We start from the raw sequence: 25,495 nt of genomic DNA, 5'->3' as shown, positions 1-25,495 counted from the left end.
ACATAATCCCTACATTGCTACTCATTTTTCATTAACGTTTGACAACTTCAAACCTCTCTCAAAATTAAAAAACAAAGCTTATTGTTAATTCACTCAAATCATGTACTATGTACGAATAAGAATCGGGTACAAATTCATCATTTTAAAGGACAATTTGGTGAGTAGATGGGTAGAATAGTAATTTAACATCTTATAAAAGTGGAAAATGAAGGAGAAAATGACTTTTTAGCCGGAAAATTAAAAAATAATTCTAATTCTGATAAAAAGACATTGATTTGTATAAAAATATGTTTTAAAAGGGAGTTATTTGAATAAAATTTCATAAAAATGAGTTATTTCAAAAAGAAGTCTATTATATATAAGAGTTACTTACAAATTACAATTTACTCTATAACTTATAACAAAACGGGTACTCTTGTCGACTGCAAGTATTTTCCATCCATGGGCCCTATGGCGATATAGATTTTCATAAATTCTCATTTTAGACGCATTAAATAGGTGTTTTTAATGTATATATCCTAAAAACGTACATTAATAATTGAATAGGATAAGATTTATAAAATATTCTCAATAATTATGATAAAAATAATTTTATACTAGAATATCTCAGGATATAATACACCAAAAGTCCAAAACCTAAGTGTCATCATCGTTGCCGTTCAAGGTACATTCAAACTTCCATATATTTTTTTCTTATTGGTTAACTTTAGACTAACATATCTCTTAAGGTGACAGACGTGACAGTATATCTTATATTGCGAGAAAATATTGGGCGGAACTCGACTTTTTGTCGAATAACCCAGTTATTAATTTCTTTTATTTACGGAGTATTAGTGTTGTTATGATTTTGTTCTAATTGAAGTGTTAGGAACTATCAACACGCCTTCCATGGTGACAGTACCAATAAAACATGGCCCAAATTCAGGTAAATTCAATTAAATATAAATTTTGTTATTTTTAATTCACAAATTCTCATTGAAGACATGACATATCCGTCACAAGCTGAAGACGGATACCATTTTACCTCACAATGTATCTACTTTTTCTCTCTCTGCAACACTATTCATGTGGTCCCTTTTCTCCACTAACCCATTTTGTTACCATTTTATCTCACAAAATATCCGTCACAAATGGTAACCCGTCACAAGGGAGACCAATTGTTTTTAATTAGCTTCTTAATTGTACTTTTGAGAAAGATTGATTTTTTGAAGCGTCCAACATGAATCATTAGACGTAAGTTTAAACAATACGTTTATGTGTCAGAGGTATTTTAATCAAAGTTATAAATAATTAATTGTGATGGATCATGGATGGATAGTATCAAATTGTGCGCATTGTTTATATAGATCATGGATGGATAGTATCTCGTGTCATAATAAAATAGTCTCTTCGTGTTACTAAAACGGGTAATGTTGCATATATCCAATACCCCTAACCTTGGTTTGGGAATCGGGCACTAATTGTTGCACGTAATTAATATCCACTTTTAAACTTCTAATAATTCTGGCTACGCCACTGTTTAATTTATCTCTTGTTGTTAATATTATGATCAGTGGAAGTTGCTCAGACAAGCCTTAAAAAGAAGCGAAAGTGGGCGACGGTTGGAGGGTGTTTTGATCGCCTTCCATGTGAAATCCTGCAAAACATTGCTCTGATGCTACCGTTCACCTCAATCAAACAGTTGAGGCGCTCGAGTAAGTTTTGGCACAACCTTCTAACAGACCCTAAGTTTGTAAATCTGCATTTGACATGCTCACTCCAGAAACCGCCTGGCTATCTTTTTACTGCAACTTACGATAGAAGTCGTCAAAGGAAGCTGGGATGTTATTTTGTGGAACAATCCGGTGGTCATCTCAATACCTCCAAGATCTTCGAGTACTCGAAACATTGTACTTCTATTGGGCTTTGGTGTCAATCAAGCGGAGGTTTGATTTGTGTTTATTCAAGTCAATCGAATTCCTTTTGTGTTTTTAATCCAGATATAGGAGAGGAAGTTCAAGTTTCTCATGTCCCCAAAATTAAAAATTGGTTTCACTTACAATATTGGTTCTTTGGTTATTCACCGTCTTCCAAAGAGTATAAAATTCTTGAGATCGGGAAACTAAATGATGGGCCAGAAACCGGTGCAATTACCACAATTGGTTCCAACATATGGAGAGGTATACAGAATGTCCCACCTAATATGTTTATCATTTCTATTGCTGAATGTCAGGGGAATCTGTTTTGGAGTCACAACTCCAATGTTGTTTCGTTTGATTTTGTCTCCGAAAAATTTCATGAGATACCTAGCCCTTCATCCGATTTGACTGATTTTCTCAATCGTTCAAATTTAATGGGTGATAATCTTATAAGCATGAGTAACACAGTAGGGTATGTAGAATATAACAGATTGTGGGTTTTGGAAGATAAAATCAAGGGCATATGGATAAAAAAGTACGATTTTTCTTCAGCCCTGCCGGTGTTGAAACAAATGCATCAGTTTACTGGTATATCGGAGAATGGAGGTTTGTTTGGGCATGTGACACACTCAATGAACGTTTTTAACCACGACATGGGATGTACAGGCTTCAAGGTCATGGAGATTGAGTTGGACAAGCGTAGAGGCGGAGCAGCTCCGAGTTGGGTATCCTACATTACTCCTCATGTCAGAAGTTTAGTTTCTCCGGTTAGGATTATGGAAAATGGAAGGAAGACTAATCCCAAGAGAAAATGGGTATTAGACAGGTTGAAGTTGGGTGATGATGCTACTGAAGATGATCTTTTCGACAGTATTTATCAAGTCTTGAATGCATCTGACGAGTAGCGACCTCTAGCGAAGAAAGCGATGACCGTATGTTGGGAATTATTTTAAAAACTATACTCTATATACTCTCTCTGTCCCGATCATTTGTTGTCTTTTTTTTATTTTGGGGTGTCTCAGTCATTTGTTGTTCTTTCTATTTTAAGAATGAACTTGATGAGTGAAGAGTTAAGAACGATTAACACCTAAGAGGGGGAAGGGGTGAATTAGGTGTACCTTTTAAAAAAATTTATTCTTAACTTAGTTAATTAACTACTTTAAGCTAAGAATAAAGAAGTACAAGACTTGAGAAACTTAATTGAAGGTAAGTTCACAAGAAGGTAATGCAGAGTTCTATGTCACGGTATAGGTGATCGTGACACGAACTTGATTAGGTACATGCGAGAAATAGCAAAGTGGAAGAACGTAAAAGTAAATGAACAAACAAACGACATTTTAAAAATTGGTTCAGCCTCTACTCCGAGGCCTACGTCCAACCGTTATTTTATTGCTTGTTTAGAAATTTACTCAAACTTACTAAACCCCTTACAATGAAAATAACTCGCCAACCTACTCCGGTTGCACTCAAACTTAAAGCTACTCCGCTTCAAGAGTTTATGGGTTCTATCTCAAGGTGTTACAGAATCTTGAATCTCAAGAGTTCACTTAAATGAACATGGAGATTATAATGAAGATTTAACACGAGAATCATGGAACAAACTCATCATGTCACAGTACAGCGAACTGATACTTGGAGGTTTTACAGCTTTTTCGAAAACAATTTTGAAGACTTAAAATCAGAAAAACGTTTTGCAAATACTTGAAGAACAAAGCTTTCAATGCACAAATGATTTGCAAGGTTTTTACAATAAATGCTTTGGAAGTCTTAAGAAATAAATGTGACTAAGACACTCTATTTATAGTGGATTTAAGTCTTAGGTAAGTACACTTTGAAAGAATAAATCCAATATTAAAATGATAGCTTTGAGTGATGGTAAGTGTTAGACTTGTAGGCTTGGGGCTTAAGAAATCAGAAAACTTAAGCTTCTACACTCAACATGTGACAATTTACCGAAATGGCAAAAAGCCTTTTTTACTTTAGAAGTTTGACAAGTCTTCTTTGCCATTTTGGTAAAAGGTGTTTGCACAAATCTAGAGGTTTAGTCAAGTGGGCTTGTGACTCCAAAATTTCAGATTGTTTTCAAGTTTCTGAAAATTCAAATGTTTAAGGTTTAAAGTTTGCAAAGTTTTGACACTTTAAAACATTTGGACGAAAACTCCTCCGTATGATAGTACCAGAAACCACGACAAACAGCATGCATCCGTTGCATGGTTTTGCTATTACTTGACTTAAATGAGAATGTTACACTTACTCTTACATATATCGACTATGGCTTTGGAAAGTATCATTGTCTTGACTTCTTTGATTGACTTGATCATCTTGAATCATTGTTGAAAGTCCATTTGATTGCTTCATTCACTAATTATTTCAACTAAAAGCAAACAATCAAATAACAAGGGGACTTGGCATCATCAATCTAATGTGTTCTAACAATGAGTAATTTGATCTTCTCATTCAATTTGTTCCACTTGTCATTTATTTATTGGTCTCTTCCTTATTCCTTGGTCTTTGTACCAAAACGAAAGGACAATAATTGATCGGAACAGAGGGAGTATTAATTTACTTGGATTCTTATATTTGCGCCCAACAATTCAACATAATATGATCAAGAGTTAAATTATACCGAGGTAATGTTCTTATGGCTTGCTACTAATGATGTGTCCTTCCAGCCCTTGAATGATACGTGTGATTGGAAATTGGAAGTTGGGACACCGATCCCTCCTCTAAAAGTACATTCCCTAATTTGAATATGAATTTTCAGCGGTTCCAAAGCACATTTTGGTAAACCTTGGGTTGATAAAGAAATCTAAAATTAGTTGAATTTCACTTTTACTCAAAGTTATATGATTCGTCTAAGTGAATTTTGTATATAACCTGAAGAGTTAAGAACGATTAACATCTAAGAGGGGGAGGGGGTGAATTAGGTGTACCTTTTAAAATTTTATCCTTAACTTAGTTAATTAGTTACTTTAAGGTAAGAATAAGGAAGTACAAGACTTGAGAAACTTAATTGAATGTAAGTTCACAAGAAGGTACAACAGTTCTATGTCACGAGATAGGTGATCGTGACACGAGAGCTTGATTAGGTACATGCGAGAAATAGCAAAGTGGAAGAACGTAAAAGTAAATGAACAAACAAACGACATTTAAAAAATTGGTTCAGCCTCTACTCCGAGGCCTACGTCCAACCGTTATTTTATTGCTTGTTTAGAAATTTACTCAAACTTACTAAACCCCTTACAATGAAAATAACTCGCCAACCTACTCCGGTTGCATTCAACCTTAAAGCTACTCCGCTTCAAGAGTTTATGGGTTCTATCTCAATGTGTTACAGAATCTTGAATCTCAAGAGTTCACTTAAATGAACATGGAGATTATAATGAAGATCTAACACGAGAATCATGGAACAAACTCATTATGTCACAGTACAGCGAACTGATACTTGGAGGTTTTTACAGCTTTTTCGAAAACAATTTTGAAGACTTAAAATCAGAAAAACGTTTTGCAAACACTTGAAGAACAAGGCTTTTAATGCACAAATGATTTGCAAGGTTTTTACAATAAATGCTTTGGAAGTCTTGAGAAATAAATGTGACTAAGACACTCTATTTATAGTGGATTTAGTCTTAGGTAAGTACAACTTAGAAAGATTAAATCCAATATTAAAATGATAGCTTTGAGTAATGGTAAGTGTTAGACTATAGGCTTAAGAAATCAGAAAACTTAAACTTCTACACTCAACATGTGACAATTTACCAAAATGACAAAAAGCTTTTCTTACTTTAGAAGTTTGACAAGTCTTTTTTGCCATTTTAGTAAAAGGTGTTTGCACAAATCTAGAGGCTTAGACAAGTGGGCTTGTGACTCCAAAATTTCAGATTATTTTCAAGCTTTTGAAAATTCAAATGTTTAAGGTTTAAAGTTTGCAAAGTTTTGACACTTAAGAACATTTGGTCGAAATTCCTCCTCCGTATGATAGTACCAGAAACCACAGTACAACGTACTGTTGCATGGTTTTGCCATTACTTGACTTAAATGAGAATGTTACACTTACTCTTACATATATCGACTAAGGCTTGGAAAATATCATTGTCTTGACTTCCTTGATTAGCTTGATCATCTTGAATCATTGTTGAAAGTCCATTTGATTGCTTCAATCACTAATTATTTCAACTAAGAGCAAACAATCAAATAACAAAGGGACTTGGCATCATCAATCCAATGTGTTCTAACATAACCCCTTTTTATGTACCATTTTTTACAAATAATTCCCTTTTAAGTCCGTTTTTACAAATAACCTCCATAAATATCACTTAAAAAATTACCCCCTAATGTCGATTAGGCTAACGGTTTTTATAAAACTCGTTCTATATACGATATTGCGACGTAAACTTATAAACCCCCAAATTAATTCCCAAATCAATCCATTAAACCTTAATTAATTTCGACGCTCCTTTCCCACTAAAACAAGGAGCAAGCATTGTTTTTTTTGGTGTAGACCATCCGGTTTAATCCGGATTCGAGCCGGGTAGGACCACTAGGACGGTAAAGCTCTCCCTCATGAGTTTTAACACTGCTGCGTTCCCAGGGCTCGAACACGAGACCTCTGGTTAAGCTAGAACAATCCACTATAAATAGAGTGTCTTAGTCACTCTATTTGTAGACACGGTTTCCTTGTAGTGTTGTAGCTCACAATCCACGGCCTCCGCATATTCGAGCATCATCCCTATCTATAGAATCGCATACTTGAAGAATCGCAGCTTTAACAAATATGGGCCATCGAATGCACTGTGTTTAGAAAACATCCATTGCTTGTATTTTAGAAAGACTTCGTGTTCTTCAAAACCTTCATCATCAACTTGTATTTCTGCAGTAATGGACAATGGAGTACTCTTATCAACAATAAGCCAGTCAACAATACGTCAGTCAGATTTTGAGTTATTTCAGTAGCGATGATCTCTGGTGGCATGTCTATATTTGATGCACTCACGTCTTCAAGTGACTTAAATTCTAATGGCATCTAAATTATTTTGCTCACCATTTTCACGCATTGGACATTCCCATCATCAAATAAAAATCGTTAGCGTAATCGACATTTTGGGGTAATTTTTAGGATTAAGTGATATTTATGGAGGTTATTTGTAAAAATGGACTTAAATGAGGGTTATTTATAAAAAATGGTACATAAAAAGGGGTTATATACAAAATTTCTCTTGGTCTAACTAAGGGTATTTGGACCTTAGGGTATATAAACTCGTAGCGAAAAAAATAAGGCTCCGTTTGACAAGGCATTTCATGTACTGATTTTGTCAAAGTAGCTTATTTCACCAAAATTTCAAATACCTTATTTTTTTTATAAGTGTTTGGCGAGTAGTTTATTCACGCGGTACCCTTAAGGTTTGCCACTTTGCCCGAAATACCCAAATTTTTTATCCAAAAATCTTAAAGAGGTCATAACTCGTGTTTACGAGTTCCAAAAGTGACGAATTTTTTTCCAAATCGCTCATCTTTCCGAGAACTATAATTTGAAAAAAAAAATTGCCGCATTTGGATTCCGCTACTAAGAGTTATCGTGCGGTCAAAGTCGGTTTTTCGGGGAAGTGGCAAATAAGCCCCAAACGTTTGCCACTACGTGCAAATTAGCCCCATAACATTTTACACGTGCGTATTAGCCCCATTAGTTATACCCGACGTGCAAATCAACCCAAGTAGAGATATCCGAGTAAAATTCTCGCCGGAAAATTCTGACGTGGCACCGGAAAAATGAATAGGATGGATTAAATTAAATAATAATTTAAAAAAAACATGAATCATCAGTGAATCACTCTTCAATCGTTATTTCCTCCATCTTATCTCTCCCACTCTGATAGTGGGGTTTGTCGCACTCCCCCAATCAAACAATTTACTCAACTAATGTAGTAGGGTAGTCGAGGTCGAACCACAAGGAGCAAGGGTGATTACTAATTGTTTAAATTCTTATGCTTAGCTAAGTCGACAATAAAAGATGAGGTTGTTATACTAATGCTACCTAAAACAAAATGAAATGCAAACTTAACAAAAGAAAGGTAAATGAGCAAGAAAGAAAGACAAGTTGTAATTTAAATGATTAAAAGGCCTAGAACTCGGTTCTCCCTCAACAATTCGTAACTTCACACAATTAATTGCCTAGGCTAATTATTCGGGTAGACGGGCAAGGAGGAGATGGCTCTAATTCGCCTAGAACTTCCCTTCCGGGTTCGCAAAAGGACACTAGCTACTCCAACTAACCCCCCTCCCGGGTTCGAAAGTTGGTATTCCTAACTCAAAACCCAACAACCACGAAAACATGCATTTTTCCAAGGAGGTCAAGAATTTGGTCAAGATCATTAAGTACTCATCGTATTCCGGGTCATCCCACTCCTCCTTCCGGAGGTCGATTTCAAACGCTAGTCTAGAGGCACCCTCCCTCGGTTCTCCCTTCCGGTCTCAACCTTAGTTGGTGACAAGGTCAAATTTCGGGTATCCAATTTACAACCTAAACAACTCCCGTTGGTGGACAAGGGTCACAAGTCGACACTACCCAAAAGCCAATCCTTAAACATGCAAATTCCTCTAAACTACCCTCACCAATTTCCCCAAACAATTAGCCCATATGAGAATCAATTAGTGAAGTTACTCATGTCGGGTCAAACCGAGTCCTAGTGGAAAACTACTCACTAATCATGTTCTTAAAGGCAATAGAGACAATAAAGATGGAATCTTTATGCATAATCATAATGAAAGAATAAATTCTACTACTAATCATGCAATAATCCAACTTAAATTATAAGGGAAGACAATTTAATTCAAGAGACAATGAAGATTAAACTAAAGGCACAAACTTTAACTCAATAAACTCAAAGACTCAATCTTTAACATGAGAAATTCAAAGATTCAATCTTGTAAACAACAATGGTGAGTAGAGAAAAGATGAACAAGAGAGAAAATAACAACAATCTAACAACAAAGGTAGGAATTCTAACATAAACAATTAAGATAAAACTTGAAAGAAAAGCAAATGTATACAAATGAAATTAGGAAGAGAAATTATACCAACTCAATAGCAAAGAAAGGAACTTGGATTGAAATATGGAAGGATTCTTCAATTCTCCAAATACAACCCAAAATTACTAATTGTAAACTAATGAAAAGAGAAGAACTTGAATGAACAAAAGAAGAATTAAACTAATAATTAAAGAAAGATAACAACTTTTTATTGAATGAAAATAAGAGAGGAAATATGAGGGTTTTACAATATTGAGAGAGAATAATAATCTAGTCTAATTTTCGAAGGTAGTCTAATTGAGGGTGTATATGTGTAATGTAATTCTAAGGTGTCATTTTATACTACTAGTCTAATCTAATATTAATAATAAATAATAATCCTCCACCTAAGTTCCATCTGCACGACACATTCTCAAACAAAAGGACAAAAAGGAAGTGAAAATAAGGAAACACGCAAAGAGGGGTTGGGAGCCGGCCAACCGGCCACCGGTCAAGTGACCGTCTGGGAATCCCCTGGAAATTTCAAGTGAATTTGATGGTTCTCCCAGCCGGTGGGGCTGTCGGCGGTCGGTGACCCGGCTGGGGATGAATTTTTGATGCGATTTGAGTTGTGAGCCGGTTGACCGGCAGACGGGTCCCCGGCTGGGAATAGCATTGTTGCGAATTGATGCTGCTTGTGTTTGGTGATATCGAGATTGAAGGAGGTGGTTAATGGTGGTTGCGCGGTGAGGCAGAGAGGACGGAGTCGTGATTGATGATGGTGGCTGCTGCTGTCGTCGTTGATTGATGTCGGGATGCCGTGCTGCTCACGGTTGAGGAATTGGTGGCATTTGAGTTTATTGTCGGATTTGATTGATAATGACCAAGTCGGGTTCGGCATTGAACCGTGATAGCTGCTGATGGGGTTGTTATGGTGATGGAGGCAGGGGAAGTGCAGTTGAATGAAGGAGGGAGATGAAGGTGACAAGTCAATGGTTGACTTTTGATTTTGCTTTGTTTACTTCCCATTTAGCTCATAGCTTTAACCCGTCTTTGACTCGTCTCAATTCCGCCTTGATTTATTGTAAATCGAATCTCCTCTTTATTACTTCGCGTTACCTACGAATTATTATAATAAAGTAATTTTAATAATAATATTAAATAAATATCCGACTAATTAATAAATAAAACTAAGACGGCTAGTTATTATAAATTAGTAATTAAATGAGCTTATTAGACAATTAAGCACACAAAATCGAGTCAGAATTAGGTATAAATGCGGGGCAAAATGTAACCAAAATACGACTCATCACACTCTCACATATTTTAAGCTCCTTCATCCTCACACCTCTCTATCCGATCCATTTTTTCTATTTTTTTCATCTCAAATTTGTTGTTTGTTGTATCTACACTAATTCTCATATATCATCCACCATTTTTGTAATTAAAGTTTAGCAATATCACAAAAACTGAAGAAAAAAATTGAAATTTGGGGAAAATTGTGTTTATGCACAATACACTTATATACCGCCATTTTTACACGATTTGAGCTTGGAAATTAACAATGGCGATGGTTGAGTTTGATCTTGCTGTGGTAAATTAAACGAAGTTGATAAAATTAAGGGGAATTTTATGCGATTTAGACTGAAAAAGTAAGATTACAGAGTTTAGATTTAGTTGAAGTAGAGGCAGGGAAGCATTAAAGGTCACCTAAGATGCAAAGACTGTTTTTTTTTTAATTATTATTTAGTACATTATAACATTAAAGGTACAGTCAATTACTTCTAACCAGTTAACACCAAACGCTTCTACCCTACGTTACCCGGACTTGGTTAGAAGTAATTGGGACAGTCGAGTTTCCAAGTTTCAGACTGCTACTTTTATGAAAAGCCTCATATGATGCTGGCTCAAATGAACTGTCCAAGTTGTATACCTATGACTCATGACTGTGACGATGGACAACGCTAAGGTATCGATTGCCAAACACGTATATTTTCCGTTCTTAATTTCATCTACGATATGAGTAATACAATGAGTTTTTTTTGCTAAATGTCAAAGTCAAATTTATCAATACATCATAATTTTTTTTTCTAAAACTTACCTAAAATTTAGAATAATCAATATTATAACTACAGTATCAATAAACAAAATTACGGTGTTAATTTACAAAAAAAAAATGCGTGTAAAATTGAACCCCCATTGCACCGGTCCTAGAAACGCCACTGCCCACCACCCAACCGGACGAAGTAAGCATAATTACGTTTGATCTTCATTGTCGCTTGCTGAACGATACGCTTCCAACCATGATACAGAGCCGGAGTTGGGCCTATTGATACCATCCAAAGCTACAACTGAAAGCAACAATAATAATCTTCATCATCTATACAAAACCATTCTCAAAAAAGCTTAAAGCAAAGTAAAATGGTGATAATAAACATACCTTCTACGAATGTTTTGAAGTGCTCTTCCATTTCCTTCACCTTAATTATATTTATAAAATAAAGAGCACGAGTTTAATTTATTTAGAAACTTAACGAAACCAAAACTAAGCTTATATTTTACGTAACAGTAAACGATCACCTACTTGTTTTTTGTCGTCGATAATATTCTTCGCGTAAAGTATAGAGAAGACAAAATGCTCAAGGAGGAGTTTCTTTTTCTTTTCCCCGGTATGCTCTACCTCAAAACCTATGAAAAAAAACGAACGACACTTGAAATTCATCGATTCAGAGATTAAAAAAATAATAAAAAAAAAATCTGACGATTAGGTTCAAACTAGAAACAACGCAAGACAAAAGAAAGCATACCGGAAGTGGTGGAAGACGTAGCTAACTCCTTAGAAGCTAGATATATGACATAAGGTGGGTGATCTTCTTCGGCAATGGGTAAATCCAAATTATCCCTGATTTTGGGAGGGAGTCCTGCCACATAGAAGAAACTCGGATTATAGATCCTATAATAGATGGAAAATGAAAGGACGTCACTGGTGACACTCAATTTGGGCGTCATCCTCTCACATGGAGTGAGTAGGGACCCTTTCAATTAAGAATGCATGGCTGTCAGTCGATTAAAATTTGTAAAGAATAAGAAAGATGAATATAAGAGTAGTACATACCAAAGCCACACTCGTAAAAAGCCCATAACAAATGGTTTCTGTTGATAAAACGACTCCCTAGAGCTATACGACGAAGCTCGGCAACTTCGATGATTTCAAATACCTCGTTCGCTATTGCGAGAGATTTATCACAGACCAAAAACAAAGGCAATGTGGCGCTCATTAATTGATCCCTTATCTGTGATGGAAGAAATCTGATAAGAATAAAAAACCAAGACTCTTCCCACAAACAAAAAAACGAATATTAAAACAAAATAAACTCGAATCAAAAGGACATACATGATCTCTCCTCCAATTTGTCAAATCATCGAGGACTAACTCTAAATGGAATGTTATGTCCGAAAACGAAGGCTCATATCCGCAAGGAAATAATCCGGGATTTAGGGCATGGAGGCCTTCTTTATCAATCATTTCCATATGTTTATCCCTTAAGTCTTGGACTTCCATTGTATTTCGTCTCACAAAATTAATCAAAAACCGTGTATATTCATCGACCTCTACCTGCGTTAGGAACAAAGACAAATTTAAAAAGCATGTTTCAAATATTGTTAATTAGTCGAATCTTAAGTTATACCTTCGATCTTGTAGGTAGCTCCATTTTCGAGATTAATTCTTTAATTTTATCCTGCATCGGAGTAGTCTACAAAAACATACGAAAAATTGAAAGAGTGAAGATCGATATTAAAACATGAAAGCATTAAGGATTGATCAATCGATGATAGACGTAAAATTTACCTTATTTTTGGTTGATATGGATGCCTGGGAAAAAAACAAGAGAGAATATTTAATTAAAAGGGACAATTCTAAAGAATCGGAGGGAGTAACAGATAAAGTAAGAACTTTTTATTAACACTAACCTTATACGGATGTTTAAATAGTTCAGCGCATTGAAGGAAACTATCATACATCTGTGGATAAATAAAGATAATATGAGAATGAAACGATGGCAAACCAACTTAGACAAACATAACAAAGACGAGCAAGATTGATTTCAGGGATATACATACACTGAGCATGTCATATAAATCCGTCTCCGTCACCAAAGAATAATTTTCTCTGTCAATCTTTTTACGGACAATTGATTTGCAAACTTCATCGATTGCACAGCCCTACATTTGAATATATAACAAAAAAAAAATATGCACTTAATTACTTTGTAATTATTTTACATAATTTAATTTAATGGTTTGTGAGAGTTTTTGCTATTTAACTTCTCTTTTCAAATATGCCTCTTACAAAAATAAGACCGTCCTCTTTCGGAAAACAAAAACCACAACACAAATACATACCTTTTCCCCTGAGATAGCAAACATTTTCCACAATTTGTTCAACTGATCAATATGTAGACGACGTTGGCCGGATCTAATTAATTCTTCCTGCCAACAAAAAAGAGTAAAAATTTAAAAGGGTGAAAACATGTTGACAAAAAGATCACGGGTTCGAATCCTGGCTGCCTCCAATATCTCCCGAGCTGGAGCCTGTTCACTAAACACTCTTCAAGGCCAATGGGCATTCGAGTGAAGGGGGCGTAATAGAATACAAAATCAAATACGAAAGTAAATAGAAAACACGAAACAACGCAACTACTCCACATTCAATTCGAATTTCACATAAAAGCCCCCAAATTACGTAAACATTAATTCTAATTTTCGAAAACTACTTATTTATTTGTTTAATAAAAACAAAAACACAGAAAGAAAATCAAAATAAATAAATAAGAGAAGTTCAGAAAAACCGTAGTATAGAGTTTGAAGGCGAAAGTGGCAGCAGCATGACCATTTTAACCATTTTAGCTCACATGTAACAAGGGCCATAGCACGATATTCAGCCTCGGTAGAAGAACGAGACACTATAGGTTGTTTCTTGGATCTCCATGAAACAGGGGAGTTCCCAAGAAAAACCATCCAACCACTTATGGAACGGCGTGTCGTAGGGCAAGCCGCATAATCAGAATCACTCCATCCTGTCAAAGTAAGATCACATGAGGCGGGAAAGAAAATTCCTTGTCCCGGAGAACCTTTTAAATAGCGCACAACTCGTAATGCAGCATGCCAATGATCAACTCGGGGCATGTGCATAAATTGAGACAATACATGAACAACGTACGTCAAATCGGGACGAGTATTGACCAGGTAAAGTAGACGCCCAATCAGACGACGATATTTTTCGGGGTCACTCATCAGAGCACTCGTGTTCTGCCCCAACGAGTGGTTTTGCTCAATGGGTGTAAGTGCGGGCTTGCTCCCGAGATAACCCACTTCACTTATCACATCCAATGCATACTTGCGCTGACAAATCACGATACCTTCTGGATTTCGTGCAACTTCAAAACCAAGAAAGTACTTGAGAGCTCCCAAGTCCTTTACTGGAAAACAAGAACGCAAATAGTCTTTAAATGACGCCAAGGCCGCATCATTATTGACCGAGACAATCAAATCATCCACATAAACAAGTATATTAAGTCAATATCACCGTTAGAATAAGTAAACAAAGAGTAGTCAGAATGAGACTGAACAAACCCGTAGTCAGTCAAAGCACGAACTAGTTTAGCAAACCAACACCGAGGAGCTTGCTTGAGCCCATATAACGACTTACGAAGTCGACAAACATGGCCTGGAGTGGTAGGAGTAAAACCCGGAGGTAACCGCATATACACCTCTTCATTTAAATCACCATGAAGAAACGCATTGTCAACATCCATGTGATGTAGCGTCCAGTTTTTACACGCAGCCACAGCTAAGAAAGTACGTACCGTAGTGATTTTAACCACCGGAGCAAAGGTCTCATCATAATCGATTCCTTCAGTTTGGTGATTTCCACATACCACAAGGCGTGCTTTGAGCCTCTCAATAGAGGAATCGGAGTTATATTTTATTCGGTACACCCATTTACTACCAAGCGCCTTCTTCCCACTGGAAGTGGTTCCATGGTCCAAGTTCCATTATTTTCTAATGCTTGCATTTCAAGATCCATGGCATCGCCATCCTTCAAGTTTAACGACTTCCCTGAAAATTCTTTGGCTCTGTATGTGTAGTTATAACTCCCAAAAATTGACGATGAGAGTGAGAAAATTTATTACAATTAACATAATGTACTAGAGGATACGGCGTACCTGAGAGCGATGAAGACACGGTGATTTTTGAAGCATCAGACGGACTATTACTACCACCAACTGTAGACTCAACAACAAAATCTCGTAACAAAGTCGAAGGAAAACGAATCCGTTGCCCACGACCAAGCTCGTCCTCTGTGGCAGCATTATCACTACTTATACCAACACCATCCTTATTGGTTATTTCACCATGTGGTTCATCTCCTGCCTCCTCTATTTCAACATTAATTTCCGGTTCACGCACCTCTATCGCAGGCTCTGTTTCAACATTAATTTCAGGTGCACGCACATTAATTTGAGGTGCCCCTCCCTTTGCTTCATAACCAAACCAATCACATGTACCCTCCCTTAAGTCTTCATGGGTAGAATCAGGTGAAATGTTAACACTTTCAGGCTCAAGGAAGGGAAAAACAGTCTCATAAAATTGAACATCACGAGAAACAAAATAAACATTGTTTTCGAGATCATAAAGATACCACCCTTTCTTCCCAAATGGATAGCCAACGAATACGCACTTACGACTTCGGCTAGCAAATTTATCTCCTTTTGCCTTTTGATTATGAGCAAAACATAACGATCCGAAAACTCGTAAGTTAGTGTACGTTGGTGCTGACCCAAAAAGCATTTCATATGGCGTTTTTCCGTTTAGAACAGAGGACGGAGTCCGATTAATAAGGTATGCTGCGGTAAGAATGCACTCACCCCAAAATCGTATAGGTAATCCGCCCTGAAATTTCAAGGCACGTGCGACATTTAATATGTGACGATGTTTTCGCTCAACCCTCCCGTTTTGTTGAGGAGTCCCCACACAAGAAGTTTGAAAAATTATTCCTTTGGAGCGAAATTGTGGTTGAAGACAATTAAATTCTGTTCCATTATCACTTCGAACCAATTTTATTTTCACCGAAAATTGAGTGGAAACCATAGCAACAAATTCCATAAAATATTTAAACACTTCTGTTTTATTAGGAAGTAAATAAATCCAGACGGCACGCGAAAAATCATCTACAATAGTGAGAAAATACCGCCCACCACAAGAAGCAGGAGGGTCATAAGGCCCCCATAAATCGCAATGAACGAGTTCAAAAATCCGACTACTAGTACTATCACTAATTGGAAAACTAGTCCTAGTTTGCTTAGCTCGGTGACAAATTTCACAGGGCACCGACAAGCATTTATTTGATGACTTAATAAAAGGCAAAAAACGAACCACTTTCTCGAGACACATGTCCCGATCGGTGGTGCCATAAACTAACGGGAGAAGACGCATCCAAATGCCCAAAGCAACACAACTTTCATTGTCTCGAAGGTAGTATAGTCCGTCGACACGATCACCCATGCCAATCATCGTTCTCGTTGGTAGGGCCTGTATAGTACATATGTTAGAGTTAGTAATAAATTCGCAATTCAGAGCATCACATAATTGCGAAGCAGACAACAAGTTACAAGTTAATTTTGGCACATATAAGACATTATCGAGTATTAAAGAATTTGTAATCATGACTCGTCCAATACGAGTAGCCTGCACATTTTGCCCATCAGGCAATCTCACCATTCTTGCTCCAAGTGTTCTGACATTAGTGAGTAAGGAAAGAGTACCCGTAACATGTTGTGAACACCCGGTATCTATGATCCACTTACCTGTGAATCGAGGGGTAGGTATGCCACATACGTTCACTGGCTTTTCTTCTTCGAGACGGTTTGACGTATGATCAGTAATTACACGAGCGTGACCTGCACTGCTACTCCCGGTGCAATTTGTTTTTCCATTGACTTTCCCAGTCCCGCGCTTTGGAGGTTTTGCACCCTTGAGTTCATACCACCAATCCGGCAATTCTTCCATTAACTCAAAACACATATTTATGTCATGACCAGCCTTATTACATTGAGTACATCGTAATTTGCTTCGCTCTTCTTTGCTTAAGAATTTCGAACCTGTACTCGAGCTTTTGGCAGGAGAGCGAGTGGGTTGAGAACGAACCACGTACCCACTAGACTGTCCTACCGTAGTTTCTTTGGCCTTGTCAATTCCCTTCACACGTTCTTCTTGTGAGATAGTTTGAAAAGCACGATTTAAGGTTGGCAGCGGATCTTGAGACAAAAGAACAGAACGAATCGAAGCGTATTCGGATGACTGAAGTCCAAGAAGAAAGCGATGTAGACGATCAGTGTCACGGCGAGAGACATAAGCGTTCCCGATGTCACATTCGCACTTCCCACAAGTACAAGAAATTATGGGTTCGTGCTTGTCCAGTTCATCCCACAACATACTCAATTTTCCAAAGTATATGGCGACAGAAGTATTATTTGTTTGAGAACATTCATGTAAGTCAGATTTAATTTGATGAATACGAGGTCCATCGACAAGGGAGAAGCGTTCATGTAAGTCGTCCCAAAGTTTCTTTGCATTATCATAATTGGAAAGTAACGATTTTACCTCTGGATCTATGGTGTTCATTAACCATGAGACGAGCATGCAATGAACTGTCTCAAAATCATCCTTGTTGAAAGGCGCCTCTGGTCCTTCTATTGAACCATCAAGGAATCCAAATTTTCTTCGTGATCGGAGTGCGACTCGAACGTTGTGAGCCCAGTCATCAAAATTATCTAACTTTAGTTTCACAGGAGTGATATGATCACCTGGTCGATCATGGGTACCAAGGAAGAACGGAGAGGAAGGATCCGTCCTTGATGCCGAGGGCTCTGGCTTATCTCCCATGACAAACGAATTTTAGTGTTTGTTTTTTTTTTTTTTTTTTTTTTTTCGAAGAAGATTTTAACCTGCTCTATGATACCATGATAAAATATTTTCCGGAAAATCAATCTGTGTTTTATTGATAATAAGCACCCTATTTATACTAATACAATTTCCATAATCCTACCTTAACATAAACAAGGATACTTAACATAAACTAGGACTTCTAAATAACAATACCGTCCTAATCTAATAGAATATCGTAATATCGAACATATCGTAATAATAACACTATCGAAAAATCGAGTATCTTTAGCCGCATCAGACAATTTCTTAAAGGCTTCCAAAGGAGTGTCAGCAGATTGCAATAACAGGATAACCAATTCATCATAGATAATTGATCGAATGCTCGAGTTATAATTTATTATCCATCGTCCCATGTCGATTTTTTTGAGAAACAACTCATCATGGTATTGTTTTTGGACCTGAAAGTAGGTTAGACCGCTATATATGAGTTTATGGTAACGACGGAAGATCATCGGCGGTAACGGCGTGTCGTCGAACACATCATCACTATCGTAATTCTCTTTGATCCATTCTTCTTCTTTTTCTAGCGAACGCCGAACCGCCTTTTTGATAGCCTCTACTCTCCTCGACATCTCGATTGGGGAAGATATCAAATTAATATTATGGTAAGAGAATTAGAGAAGAAGGAAAAACAAGGTAAAGGTTTGAATGGGATGCAAGGTTTTTTATTCTATTTTGCTTCATGGAGTTCTTTTATAGTCAAGTGTAAAGCTAAACCTTCCAAAACTAAACCCGACCGACTTGCCCCTATTAGACTAGCTTGTCTATTACCCGATAATAATAAAAAATCATGGTACTTGAAATCGACTTAGATCATGTTCTTTTAGACTTAATTTCAGTTCTAATAAGTTCGATTCGATTCGAAGTTGATTTATTAAGTTGATTGAGTTCACTCCATTCATTCGATTGATTCGAGATCATTCGAGTAGTTTATTTCAACATTAATATTATTATTCTTATTTTATATTCTTATTGTTATCATTATTATTATATTAATTTATTTACTATTATTATTATTTTATTAAAATTTATTTTTAATATTTTTAATATTACTATTACTATTTATTATATTTATTTATTATTATTATGATTAATGGCAATATTAGGGTATTATTATTGTTGTTGTTGTTGTTGTTGTTATTATTATTATTATTATTATTATTATTATTATTATTATTATTATTATTATTATTATTATTATTATTATTATTATTATGATTATTATTATTAGGTTTGGTGCCCGGCTTCGCCCGGGCTATCTTTTTTTTCCATTAAATTTTATTTTCAATGAAATAAATTATGTTGGAGGTGTCTAACTCACACGTTTACTATTAGTAATATATTTTTCTATAGCATATCTTGTAATTATGATGAAATATAAAATTTATTTTCAAATTATGAGACACATTCACTGCCCCGCTATTAATATTATTACTTTCACGACATTCTTTGTTAATATCATTACTTTCACTACTCCCGTGGTTCCTATTGTTTCTTTTACTAATTCCTCTAATTTTTTTCTATTAAATTCATTATTCCCGTTAATTTTATCCGGCCTATATTCGATTGGTTATTTAATTGTTCATACTTTTTCTCATTGCTATCACTGTTACTTTCACTACATTCGTTGTTACATTCACTACTCCCACTGTCATTATTATAACTGTCACTACTCCCACATTAATACTGTTAAATTTTATTAATCTCGTTGCTTCTATTATTACTTTGACTACATTTAATTTAATTTATAATTTTATGATGATACTAATTAATTCCATAAGAGGGGCATGTTAATTTTAAGGAAAATTACTATATTATTGTGTTTTCTAAAATTAATTACTTTAATTTAATGTAGTTTCCATAAGTATTCTTCATCAAGGCATCTTTATATTATATTTTTAACCCAAACTATATAGTATTTGCATTGAGATCCCTTAATCGGGTCCATCATACGGTGCTAGTGATTTAAAATTATATAGTATAATTAATTTGTATAACTTTCTTTAATTACATTGAAGTCCCTTGGTTCATGGATTTAATATATAGTATTGATTGATTGATTGATTGATTGATTATTATTATTATTATTATTATTATTATTATTATTATTATTATTATTATTATTATTATTATTATTATTATTATTATTATTATTATTTTTATTATTATTATTATTATTATTATTATTATTATTATTATTATTTCATTTTTGTCCAGTTCAGTTCAGCTCTATTAATTCAGTTCAGTTCAGCTCCATTAAGTTTAGTTCAGTTCAGTTCAGACAATTTTAGTCCAAAAGAACACAGCCTTACTATGACCCAACATGACTCGATAGTCAATCATATCTGGTAAACGTTATAATATGAGCCTAATAAGACCCGAGCGGTTAAAACTCGACAAGAAAAATATATACCCGACCAAAGAAGTAATTAAATAACCGATAAATACCGGAAAATTATATAAAACATATTACTCGGACTTAATAACACGCAGGCAGACGTCCCGACCTGATCATATGTCGGATATAATTGGTAAATACTTTAATACCCGACTAAATAGAATTTTGAAGCAATGAGTATTTTATATATCTTCTTGCTAAGAGTTAAAAAGTAGTTTACGGTTTATAACTTCACCTTGATTTTTTTTTTCCTATTTCCATTCATTTTAGTGAGCCAGTGTGCAATTCATTACCCGGTTTAGATGTAACAGTCGGGTAAGTTTCTTTTTCAAATTAATTTTTATGTGATACCCTATGTTTTTTCATATTGTAGGGTTCTATTTTTAAGTTAAAAATCTTTGAGTGTCTATAATTCTTAGCTACGAACTTCTCAGAGTTAAAAGTATCTAATGTCATTGTAAAACTTTATTTTTCTAAAATTGCCATTGTAAATTATTATTTTCTATCATTGCCATTTGCCACTCAATATGTAAGTTATTATTTTATTGTCACTTAATAACCTATTAACCTCATTATCAAGTAAACTTAATTAATTTTATATATTTTAACATTAGTTAAAAAAACATAGTTGACATTAAAATAACTTGAAAAAAAACTAATTCAAAAATATATGCATGAATATTATTATTTCTTGTTTGACCGGCCATAACTCTGGCTACAAGTTCATTGAGTGTAATATATTTTTTTTCAAATCGAAGATTTCGTAAAGACAATATTTTTAAACAAAAGAGTCTTCACGTTCCACACATATGACCATGAATTATAGGCCGTCAAGTTTTTTAGTGGAAAAGGAGGGGTATCTGTTAGAAAACCAAAAAAACATAGAGGATACCATGTAGAATGTTCCATTAGTTTATAGAGTTGGGCCGGTATCGAGTCGGGTCAAAAGCGAAACTAATACTATTTCAAATTTCTTACCAATAAGTTTAGTTTCCGACTACTACTTATTTATTTACTCTTTTTATTAAGTATTGTAAAACGCACCAAGGTATGCGTAATCATTATCATTTGAATCAATATTAAGCTTAATCATTGTCGGGTTATAAATCTTATGTATGAAGTCTTGAATGCATATGACAAGTAACGATCCCAAGTGAAGAAGGTGAGGACTGTATGTTGCGAATTGTCGTGAGAATACATTACCAAGATAATGGAACCCGTTTTCAAAATGGGCGATTTTCACTAATTAGTTAGCGAAATGGGTCGAGTCTCAAATTAATTGTCGAAAATGGGTCTACGTAGGCTCGATGTAGACGAAGCTAAATGTGAAGGGTTCAAGTCGCCAGGTCGGTTGGCGATTATGTTCGAAGTCATATTTGGGATTCCCTCTCCTTCCCACTGTATCAGTAATCCCCAAATTTTTTTAAAAAAAAAAATTCCAGTCGCCAACCTCCATGGCGATTTGCATCTGAGACATTCAAACTTTCATCAAAAGTTGGCTCAAATACTGGACTTTTCTAGTCGCCAAGGTGCTTGGCGAGATCGCCAGCCGAGATGGCAATTTGAAGCTGCATGATATTAATAGCAAAACTCAGGTTTGGTTACACTTTGGGCACGGTCGCTGATCGAGATGGCGACTTAGATACAAACCTAGTTTCGGGTATGACCAGGGGCGGATCTAGCCTTATTTTACTAGGGCTATAGCCCTAGATAAATTTACAAATAAAATTTAGTGCACATCTAATGCATGAGCAAAGTTTAGCGCAGTTGGTAATTGTGTTGGTTACTAGTTATGTATGCTTGAGTTCGATTCCCACTAAAGTAATTTTTGGTCCACTTTTTCATTTTTAAATCTCACATTTAATGTCATTCTCAACTCGCACTTATGAACCCTACTTATCCCCATCATCTATTCTTGGCCAAAATTGTTTATTTAGTGCTAATAAATGAGTTTAGTGCTAATAAATGAGTTGTCTTTTTATATAATGATTCTGTCTTAGTAGTGTGAGACTGTCTCACACAAGAATTACCGTTCATGGTATATTATCGTGGTATAACATATGCTCAATAGTGAGTTCGTAATGTTCTATCTATGGGGGTTGCAATCAAATAGTAAGGCAATATTTGCGTAAAATGCATAAATTTTATTTTATTTAGCTTATAAATTGGACAAAATACACAAAACCTCACTTTTCGAGTGTCCTAGGACTCATAAATTTAAACATGGATCTGCCAACGATTTTAATTTGTCCTTAACCAATATGTTTCAATTTTCAAACTTTCAATTGTCTATATATAAATCTAGCCTTAGAGGAAATTCATTCCTGGTTCCGCCCCTGGGTATGACGTGGACCCATTTTGGTTAATTAATTTCAAACTCGACCCATTTTGTTAAATAATTAGTGACAATCGTCTATTTTGGCAAAAAAATCGAGATAATGTTGTTATGTTGCAAGAAACTGTGCGAATACATTTGCTGTTAATCTGTTATGATAGACGGTGGCTTGATTGTTTAAATCGCTGCAAACTATAGCTTATAGAGTACCTTTTTTGTTTAGTTTAGTTCCGATTTTTTCTCTACATTCACTATATTGTACTCTATTGTATAACTGTTTGAGGCCGTAATGAAATTCATTGCAATACTCTTGCAAAGAAAGAAACAAAGAGATAAATTTCTTTACAAAACAATGTAAATTTGCAGCTAATTAAGCTTCGTAAAGGCATTCAAAAAGAGGTTCCGGTGTGTCCTTATAAATAACTCCGTAACTCTTAACTACCTTGTTGAAGAAAGTGCCGGGAATAGTTAGAAGTGGCAATCAGGTCGGGTTTGGGTCAGGTCAAGTAGGGTTGTATGGGGTTCACGTTCTATCTGGTCAGTTTTTGGGCGGCTTTGTCAGGTCGGGTCAAGTTTGTCAGCTCTAGCTGGGAGCTCTGCTTCAGGGTTTTAGGCATCGTCATGGACTCATGTAGTTCCTCTTTGTCTCTGACGAGGATACTGCCGAGATTTTAGTAGTATACCATAATCAGAACAATAATAACAACAACAACATTACCACGGTCTAATTTAACTCTTTATATTATGTTGAATTGTTCGGCGCAAACATAAGAATCCAAGTAAATTAATATATAGAGTATAATTTTTAAAATAATTCCCAACATACGGTCATCGCTTTCTTCGCTACAGGTCGCTACTCGTCAGATGCATTTAAGACTTGATAAATAGTGTCGAAAAGATCATCTTCAGTAGCATCGTCACCCAACTTCAACCTGTCTAATACCCATTTTCTCTTGGGATTAGACTTCCTTCCGTTTTCAATAATCCTAACCGGAGAAACTAAACTTCTGACATGAGGAGCAATGCACTGTACACATCTCGGAGATGATCTGCCTTTACGTTCTTTTTCCAACTCAATATTCATGACCTTGAAGCCTGTACATCCCATGTCATGGCTAAAAACGTTCATTGTGAATTCCGCGTGCCCAAACACACCGCCATTCTCCGAAATACCAGTAAGCCGATCATAATTGGACAGCGGAGGGCCTGAAAAATCGTACCTTTTTATCCATATGCCCTTGATTTTGTTTTCCAGCACCCACAGTCTGTTATCCCTTACATACCCTACTGTGTGACTCATGCTTACAAGAGTTTCCTTCATTAAATTTTCAGGATCGAGTGTTATATCAACAAGATTGCGTGGAGGGCCAGGTATCTCATGAAATTTTTCGGAGGCAAGATCAAACGAAACTAAATTAGACCCGTTCATCCAAAACAGATTCCCCTGACATTCAAAAGAACGGTAGTAATGAAATATATTAAGTGGGAATGGGACATCCTGTATATCTCTCCATAAGTTGGAACCAAGTGTGGTAATTGCACCCACAGCTAATGAAGTTGGTAAATCCGTAGTTTTTCGTGTCCTGAGTTCAAGAATCTTATACTCATTGGTGGACGGTGAATAACCAAAGAACCACGATGGTAACTTAGACCAATTTTTAGGTTTAGAAAAACCTGAGACTTGAACTTCCTCTCCTATATCAGGATTGAAAACACGAAAGCAATTCGATTGCCTTGAATAGACACACATCAAACTTCCGCTTGATTGACACCGAATCTCAAAGCACGTACCTGCTGAGTACTCGAAGATCTTGGAGGTATTGAGATGAGCTTTCGATTCTTCCACAAAGTAACAATTTAGTTTCTTTCGACGTCTTCTATCGTAAGATGCAGTAAAAAGATAGCCAGGCGGTTTCTGGAGTGAGCATCTCAAATGCAGATTTACAAACTTAGGGTCCGTTAGAAGATTGTACCAATACTTACTCGAGCGTCTCAACATTTTGATTGAGGTGAACGGTAGCATCAGAGCAATGTTTTGCAGGATTTCACATGGAAGGCGATCAAAACACCCTCCAACTGTCGCCCACTTTCGCTTCTTTTTAAGGCTTGTCTCAGCAACTTCCACTGATCATAATATTAACAACAAGAGATAAATTAGACAGTAGCGTAGTCAGAAATATTAAAGCGTAAGCTATTACATACACCATCTACCACTCAATCCGATTTATACACCCGGCCCAACTATAGAGCCTTAATATACATGCCAAAAAAACGAGTACCCGATTTCAAAAACGCTCCTCGCGTTATACAGGAGTATTACTCTCAGATTAAGGGGTAACGGATACATGCAATTATGCAATATGACCTTGTTTTAGTAAAACATAAATCTTTCAAATAATTAATCTTTCTCAGAAGCACAATTAAGTACGAAGTATGTAGCTGATTAAAAATAACGGGATTTAATAGCGAATTTACCTGGATTTTGGCCTTGTATTACGGGTATTGTCGCCATGGAAGCCATGCTGGTAATTCCTAACACTTCGATTAGAACAAAATCACAACACTAATACTCCGTAGATAAAAGAAATTGACAACTGGGTTATTAAATTTTCGAACCAATATTTTCTCGCAATATACAATTTAGTGTCACCTTAAGAGAAGGATTATCTTAGTGTCAAGTTCCTAAATAGCAAAGCATATACGAATTACGTCAAAAAAAAATACATATATGGAAGTTTGAATGTACCTTCAATGGCAACTATGATGAGACTTAGGGCGCTGGTTAAATACTCTGGTATGACTATTTTTTTTTGGAAATAAAAATAATTTATTGACTCATCGCATTATTAT

At 35.7% G+C, this 25,495-nt stretch overlaps 3 protein-coding genes across 4 annotated transcripts; 1 reads left to right on the top strand and 2 right to left on the bottom strand.

The window, feature by feature from the left end:
- The first annotated feature begins 513 nt into the window (after positions 1-513).
- On the top strand, positions 514-2,880 carry LOC141658556 (putative F-box protein At1g32420). Of its 2 annotated transcripts, XM_074465486.1 has the most exons (3): positions 514-664; positions 863-925; positions 1,554-2,880. In XM_074465486.1, the coding sequence occupies exons 2-3, from the start codon at positions 889-891 to the stop codon at positions 2,801-2,803; spliced, it is 1,287 nt and encodes a 428-aa protein (XP_074321587.1). In that variant the 5' UTR covers positions 514-664; positions 863-888; the 3' UTR covers positions 2,804-2,880. The 2 variants fall into 2 exon arrangements, with proteins under 2 accessions (XP_074321587.1, XP_074321586.1); XM_074465485.1 differs by lacking the exon at positions 514-664 and having other exon boundaries at positions 812-925.
- An 8,042-nt stretch (positions 2,881-10,922) lies between these two features.
- LOC141658555 (uncharacterized) lies at positions 10,923-13,396 on the bottom strand. Its single transcript, XM_074465484.1, has 11 exons — positions 13,308-13,396; positions 13,026-13,127; positions 12,876-12,926; positions 12,754-12,777; positions 12,593-12,658; positions 12,298-12,519; positions 12,019-12,196; positions 11,711-11,824; positions 11,488-11,591; positions 11,344-11,383; positions 10,923-11,254 (listed from the first exon to the last, which is right to left on the bottom strand). Exons 1-11 carry the CDS (start codon positions 13,329-13,331, stop codon positions 11,160-11,162), a joined length of 1,020 nt encoding a protein of 339 aa, XP_074321585.1. The 5' UTR covers positions 13,332-13,396; the 3' UTR covers positions 10,923-11,159.
- Positions 13,397-23,498: 10,102 nt separating this feature from the next.
- Positions 23,499-25,166, bottom strand: LOC141587491 (uncharacterized). The gene is made up of 3 exons (XM_074408974.1): positions 25,121-25,166; positions 24,437-24,769; positions 23,499-24,340 (listed from the first exon to the last, which is right to left on the bottom strand). Exons 1-3 carry the CDS (start codon positions 25,164-25,166, stop codon positions 23,499-23,501), a joined length of 1,221 nt encoding a protein of 406 aa, XP_074265075.1.
- Positions 25,167-25,495: the final 329 nt, after the last annotated feature.

This window comes from Silene latifolia, chromosome 6, assembly GCF_048544455.1.
Source record: "Silene latifolia isolate original U9 population chromosome 6, ASM4854445v1, whole genome shotgun sequence".
NCBI lineage: Eukaryota > Viridiplantae > Streptophyta > Magnoliopsida > Caryophyllales > Caryophyllaceae > Silene > Silene latifolia.
The sequence above is the reverse complement of the archived record's forward strand: the minus strand, read 5'-3'. Positions and strand labels throughout refer to the sequence as shown.